Raw genomic sequence first — 7,465 nt, 5'->3', positions numbered from 1 at the left:
ACGAAGATTCTTTCAGGTTTCTATCGTTGCTATGGCTGTTGCTATGGACGCTGCTACCACTGTCGCTGATGGAGCTTCCGCTCGGAAGTATTGTCCTCACTGACTGTCACCGTGGAAATCTGGGGCGGGAGGCGTGGGGTTAACCTGCTCTCACAGAAATCCGTGAAATGAGCATGACCTCCTAATAACGCATTGCGTGCTCCTCGCATGTAACCTGTTTTAATCGACTTCTTTGGTTTTAATTCCGTGTGATCACCACACAAACGGTGTTCACTGGAAGTCGGTGAGGATCCGTGACGTCATGCTGTGGGTGGTGGTTCATAGATCCCGGAAGTGCAAATTTAATCGATATTCCGGAAAAAGGTCTGATTATTAGCCATAACATTGTAACCATCCAAGGCAGACTTACCACGAGCTATGAGGATGTGTAACGAAGGCATGTGCTTCAGCCGAGTCCACAAGTCCCGTATAATATCAACTTTATTTTAAGAAAACACGTTTTATTTGCGATGTCATATCACGGAGAAGCACTACATTACCCATAATCCTAGTGTTTATCAGCGACGTGTCTGATATTACTTTCATCAATAAAGTCAAAAAAGTGTAATAAAGTGCATGAAAGTTGATAATATGCTGAACACAACCCTTTCAGTCAGCGAAACAGAGCGGGTGGAAAAACCGCGGAAACACGTCAAAATAGCACTAACGATTTATATATATATATTTATTTTTCATAACACATCTTTATTCATGATATAAACATAGGCTACATGTTAAGGTTATAGTTTTGGTGTTGAAAAACTACCATATGTATGTTTTTTAAACTTAATTTCACAACTTATACCCTAACCCGGAAGAGTCGTACCAGAACTACAATCTGCGCGGAGTTGCAACACACAGAGGTGTCCTGCGCCATAGATTTTGTAGTTCTAATATGTTATGTCTATTATGTGATGTTGTGATCACTAATTTTTCAATCTTTATTATAGTTTTTGGGTGTGGGAAGAACACCTGTTTGGTCAGATTTTATTTATTTTTTTCTTAAGATAGTGAAATCATGTTTTTTCCATGTTTTGACACTAGTCAGTGGCGCCCCCTATTGGTTTGCCATCGGGCATGATAGTAGAGGTCAAGAGCTTTCCAAAAATGTTGACCTCATGTCTGTGCCATTTTTTGTTGCTGCACTGTAAGCCTGATCGCTGATCGCTCGTGCTGCTGGAAATTCGTAGGAATATGCACGAAAATTTGTGCATTATTTTTCGTACGATATCATACGAACCGTTTCATGAGAATACGTTGATTTTTTAATACAACATACATAACATTTTTCTATTTTGGGGTGAACTGCCCCTTTAAAACAGAACACATTTCATTTCATTAAAAACATGCAACAGATGGACAAACATTGAGCATTTCTGCTACCAATTTTACCAATCAATTTGCTACCCAATAGTCGACCAAACATGAGTCATTGAGAAGAGTCTTAGTTTTCATTGGTCGGTTAGTTGCAGGAATAAAAAAAAATCCAACTCCATTTGTGACCTATGCTGTATTGTTAACAAGACTAGGTCAAAACCTACTTGGCCAGACTGTGTTTGAAACGCTACTGGGCTTTTCATTTGAAAAGACAGACAGGAATTGATAACAGTCACTCAGTCAGACGGAGTCAGACATGGGCATTTACACAGCTGGTCCAACTATGGTGGGCAGATAACCCAAAGTGTGGGATAGTTTTGAAAAGGTAATGACAACTCCAAGAATGTTAAATGCAAACTATGCTGGCAAATCATTTGTTGACTTCAAACATGAAACATGTAAGTTATAACATGTAATCAGAATCACTTTTGCCAGTGTCATTGACAGGCAGCTTACTTTCTGCGTGCGTTGGTAAAACTTATATTCTAAAGGCTATTAACAGCACAGTGTTAACAATGTTACTTTAAACATTCTTTCTCAGCTCTGGAACTACACAATTTTGTACCTTGGGTTCACATACAGGTCTCTGGTGTCATAGCTTGTCACAATAAAAAGTGAACCGAGACTCTCCACATTTTGGACAGGTGAACATGTTGCTTTACTTACAAGCTTTAAGCTGTGAAATCAGTTCCAGTACTTTGGTTCTTCTCTGTGTGGAGAAAGGCATGTCGTAAACATACTCAAAGAAGGTGAAGACAGGAATGAGCGGTGGTGGGTAGGCCAAATTACACACCCAGTACAGTTTGAAAAGTTTGTCCACGGCGCACGTCAGTCCATCATCCAGAGGAATGGTTATGTTGTCATTCTTGGCAACAATGATATACTGCCTGGTTGGACTCTTCAAATCACCAACACACATGAGCTGGGGTTGGTGAGTTGTGGATGACGCTGCAGGATCCTTGCAAAGCGATGCAATACTCATTCCAGGCTTAGACAGAAAAGAGACACATTTTACATTAGTGATCAGTGGCGTACTAACAAATGGTTCCATTAACTAAAAAGAATCTGAACTTGACTGAAAACATACCGGTGCAAAATCAATCAAGTGCGTTATTGCAGATCTAAGACTGCAATGACTGGCACCAACCGGGGGAAGCAGGTGTGTTAGCAACACAAGGGCAGTGTAACAGGTCTCATTTGACAGTGACAAAGAAGACAAAAAAATAGAAATGCGTCATGCAATACATTATAGTGCACCAGTGAATTACTTTTACTGTCTCTACTCTTAATGTCACATTAAAAATTGTTGTATGCCCCCTCAGGAGGATGGTTGAAAACTGAAATGTAGAGACTATGGTCACAACATTTGGCTTCTGTGTAAAAAATAATTCCTCAGACAAAGCAAAACGTTCAAACATTCAAATAATTTGATATCTTTGTGGTATTCACTTATTAATCATGTGAAGACAGAGTAAGGAAACTTCTTAAATTGATGATTTTTATTTATTTATTTATCTATTGTTTTACTTTCTATTGGCACACTCATGGCTTCATAATCACCCCACGATAGGGGGAGAGGAGAGGAGAGGATAGGAGTTGAGACAAGGAGTCCTCTCCTAAGGAGAGAAGAGAGAAGGGAAAGGAGACAAGGAGAGGAGAGTAAATACCTTCAGTCATCTCTTCAATACCCATCAACAGAGAGGACACGCTTGTTTCCAAGGCAGCCACTGATTTAAGTTTGGGGATGACGTTGGCCTCCCATCGTCGCAAAAAGTGGTCAGTCTTTCCATCTGTGAGCTTGCCAAACTCTGAGTCGAGCTTACACAGAGAAGAACAAAAAAACATTTTGAACAATCAATTTACCAGATATGCTGGCATGTTCACAATAAAACTTTATAAGTAAAATGTCTAAGATTCTCAGTCATCCAGGTCATGATACGTAGGTAGAGTAGAATAAAGTCAACTGAATCTACTATTAGTTTGAATAAAAAAGCCACCGGCCGGCATCAGGTCTGCCAGATCTTCCCTGCAGGCTTTTTAATGCATTTTTTTATGGACAGATGGAGATGCAGCAAAGGGCAACTGGCAGAAACCCAAAATGATGTTACTTGCAAGTCATATTCATATATCATAAATATTATAACAATAAAATTAATGTACTAAAGCATCATATATCTCACTTTGTAGAGTACACCTGCTGCATGCATCAACCACGGGTTCAGTTCCACCCTGCGGCCCCTTTGCTGCGTGTCAATCCCCCCTTTTCTCTCCATCTGTCCTTTCATTAAAAAAAAAAAAAAAAAAAAAAAAGCATTAAAAAGCCTGCGGGAAAAAAAAACAGCCTTGCTGGTGCCAGCAAGAAATTTAGTAGCGGCGGCCGCCACCAAATTCTCTATGCTGGAAAACATGAAATGAACAACAGTCAAGTAACGTCCAAGTCGAGTCTCAAGTCTTTTATTTTTCGTCAAGTCACAAATAACCAAAATAGCGACTTGAGTCGACTCGAGTCCAAGACACAATGACTAAAGTCCCCATCTCCGCCAACAGTCCCCGACAGCAAAATGGCGGTGTTAATTTTAACTGAAATGCTGTGGCATTGACTTCTAACCTAGTTAACTGTTCGGGTAAAATGCGTTTCGCGCGGACTTTCATGGTAATGAGCGACTGTTCTGCTATAATGTCTTACTGCATTTTATTTGGTCTAATGTCGGTAAAAGCACGGTAGAAAAAATTTTCAAATCACAACTAGGGTTGCCAACTGTCATGCAGACAAATAAGAGACATAAAATATAACTCTTCTTTCTCCACAACAGTTTTAAAACAATATAAAATATAACACATTATGTAACTAGTGCAAATACCTTTGACCTGTACTTTTTTGTGAACATTAAGTGCAGTACAGAGATGTTTTGTAATTCTTTGAATAACTAAAGCTAAAAACTATAACTGAAAACAAAAACACTTGCTGTGCCTCATTTCACTAACATTGAACAAGGATGATCACTTGTAGAGGTTTAGTAAAGGCAACTGGACTTCTTCTCTTGCTCAAAGACGTTTCACCCCTCATCCAAGAGGCTTCTTCAGTTCTGAAAACTAATGCAAAGGAACCCAGGTATTTAAAACCCAAGTGGGTTTAGTAGTAGTAGTAGTAACTGTAGTAGTACTAGTAGTGACAGTTGTTCATTGTCATTATTATAACTAGTTTACAACTGTTGTTATTGGTGTTGTGGTTATTTTATTTTTTATTTACTTATTTTTCATCTTTGGGATGTCACTGAAACTGTATGCAGCAAATAATTGGGATTTTATTTGACAAATGGCTGAATTTATTAATTGAAATAATTTAATTTAACTTTTTTTTCATCCCTGGTCACATCCCTGCTACACAACAATACTGTAATTAATAAGTCACTTCATAGCAGTTGTTGTTGGCACAATTATGCTTGTTGCCTGTGAATTGTTTTTATCTGATGTTAGTTGCAGGAATTAATTGTTAAATGTGCTGTTATGCCTCTCTCTCTCTCTCTCTCTCTCTCTCTCTCTCTCTCTCTCTCTCTCTCTCTCTCTCTCTCTCTCCATTATCTCTGCATCCTTCTTTCCTGCTCTCTTTTTTCCTCTGCAGCCTTTCAAAATAAAACCCGGGTGGCCATTTTGGCGGAGCTGGACAAGGAGAAGAGACGGCTGATGCAGAATCAGTCGACAAACAACCCAGGAGCCAGGTAAAGATCTGAATATGCCAGATTTCACACAGATCAGCATCTTTTTACACATCCTCTGAGGTCTGAAAGAACAGAAAACCCTTTACTGGATATAATCACAGTTTTTGGAGAAATAATACAAGCCATGCTTTTACTTTTAACTCTTGACGGGCAAGACAATTTTCAGGTTTATCTGAAATCCTTCATGTGGGAAAAAAGTGTGTAATACATCATGGAAAGTGACTTTAGGAAAAAATAGCAAATCAAGAGGCAAAGTTTCATTTTGTAAAGTATAAGACTGGGGACCAGAGCTATTATAGTTTAGTATTTTTCATTAGTTTTTATTTTTATTTCATTTTTATTTCTTGCTTTCAATTCAAGTCTCAAAAAACATCAGTACCAACGCTCCTCATGCTGATTGTGACCAAACTGACCAGCAGCAGCACTAAACACACTTTCTGTAAATTTGGATTTTATTTTAGTTTTAGTCATTTTAGTTTTGTAAGTACACAGTATTGTTTCAGTTAGCTTTAGTTTTTCTCCAGAGTCTAGTGTTTAGTGTCTTTAGTTAGTGTCTTTCCCATCACATTAACAGGTTTTTTTCTACTCTCCTCTCTCCTCTCCTCTTTCCCTGCAGCATCTCGCTGTCCAGACCGAACCTGAAGGACTTCAGGGACAACGCAGAGCAGCAGCACATCGCCGCCCAGCAGAAAGCTGCCCTGCAGGTGACACACACACACACACACACACACACACACAAACCCATGGCTGTGGGTAACAAATTACTTTTTCAGTTTCTGTTATATTACCATTTTCATTACAAAAGAAAGAAACTCACTATTCTACATGTTACGCTGATGATTCAACACTTTAAAAGAACACAAACCACAAAGTGAAACCAAAACCTGCAGAGAGAGGAACCTGACGCTCGTCCACAGGCTGAGAGATGTGCAGAAACACAGTGCAGTGCAGTGTTGTGTCCAGCAGGGGCAGCACTGAGCTAAACAGCAGAATATGTGTGGGTCAGTGGGGCTAAATGCTCTAAACTGATCAGTCCATTTGATTCCAGATATTGATCAGTAACTGGACTGTTCCTGTCCATATTTCTAATGCAGCCAGAATTATAAACTGAAATTATAATCCATGGCTGTAAAATGATGTGAGTTTGAGCAGATTAGCACTCGCATTGAGGCTCTGTGCTGCTGACTGGCTGCAGAACCACAGGAGAACCAATCATCTGCTTCCTAAATGTTCCACATTTCCTTCCTCTGAGCTCAGAGAAATGTGGATCTTCTGAAGCAGCGGCTGCTCGTTTTCACCAACGCACAGAAAAAAAAAATCTCACTGACCACTGTTCATTTGACTCTGTCCAGTGTTATAATAATAACAAAAATAATAATAATAAATTTTATTTGTAACGCACTTTACATCTCAAAGTGCTACACAGTGGGCTCTCTACGTCGCCCCCTGCAGGTGCAAACACAGACCCTTGTAGATGGAATATCTCCTTATGTAGACTTTTTTCTTACGGGTTAATTACTCGTTGGGTTCCTGATCGGTAGCATTTCCTGTTAGCTTAGCATAAAGACATGAAGTCTATGGGAGTCGTTAGCCTGGCTCTTCTGAAGCTGTTTGATTCACACAGTGGATCATGTGGATTTGAAATACACGTCTAGGAATTTCTTCACTTTCTTAATTTCTTCAAATTTTTTACTGTGTGTGTGTGTGTGTGTGTGTGTGTGTGTGTGTGTGTGTGTGTGTGTGTGTGTGTGTCTTCCTGCAGCATGCACACGCCCACTCGTCCGGCTTCTTCATCACTCAGGACTCTTCGTTCGGGAACCTCATCCTCCCCGTGCTTCCACGCCTGGAGCCCGACTCGTGACCTTTCCAGAACAATCCTCACCCTTCGCTTTCTCTTCTCTTCTTGTCTTTTCTTTTCTTACAGTGATTAACTGGTGATCAGGAAAAAAAAAACCTTGTGGTTTGGTCTCGTCTGAATTCAGTCCATGAATTTAATTTGCACATCGCACCGTCAGCATGTGACATCATGCATGATTTTAAAAAAAGCTGTTTGTGTGGAGTCAGAGGTTCAGCAGACACAAACTCTGGCCTACAAATAATTTTCATGTGGTCGATGTGATGTAAACAAAAAAAAAACAAGAATGTGATTTTTTTTTTTATTATCATGGGTCTTAAAACTATGTGGTATTTCACAGAAAATTTTTACAAAATCATGAGAATAAAAGAAAACAGAAAGTTTTAAAATAAAAATATCCAACATTTGAATAGAAATGACACAAAATACTTTTCATATCAAGATCAAAGACACTGCCAGAGAAAGTGTGTGTGAG

The 7,465-nt window shown here is 39.3% G+C and overlaps 1 protein-coding gene across 1 annotated transcript; it reads left to right on the top strand.

The window, feature by feature from the left end:
- The first annotated feature begins 5,022 nt into the window (after nt 1-5,022).
- On the top strand, nt 5,023-7,172 carry LOC115368763 (SOSS complex subunit C-like). Its single transcript, XM_030065091.1, has 3 exons — nt 5,023-5,135; nt 5,752-5,839; nt 6,898-7,172. Exons 1-3 carry the CDS (start codon nt 5,101-5,103, stop codon nt 6,994-6,996), a joined length of 222 nt encoding a protein of 73 aa, XP_029920951.1. The 5' UTR covers nt 5,023-5,100; the 3' UTR covers nt 6,997-7,172.
- The last annotated feature ends 293 nt before the right edge of the window (nt 7,173-7,465 follow it).

The sequence above is a fragment of the Myripristis murdjan genome, chromosome 12 (assembly GCF_902150065.1).
Source record: "Myripristis murdjan chromosome 12, fMyrMur1.1, whole genome shotgun sequence".
NCBI classification, from domain to species: domain Eukaryota; kingdom Metazoa; phylum Chordata; class Actinopteri; order Holocentriformes; family Holocentridae; genus Myripristis; species Myripristis murdjan.
Note: the sequence above shows the minus strand (reverse complement) of the source record. Positions and strands in the feature narration are given on the sequence as shown.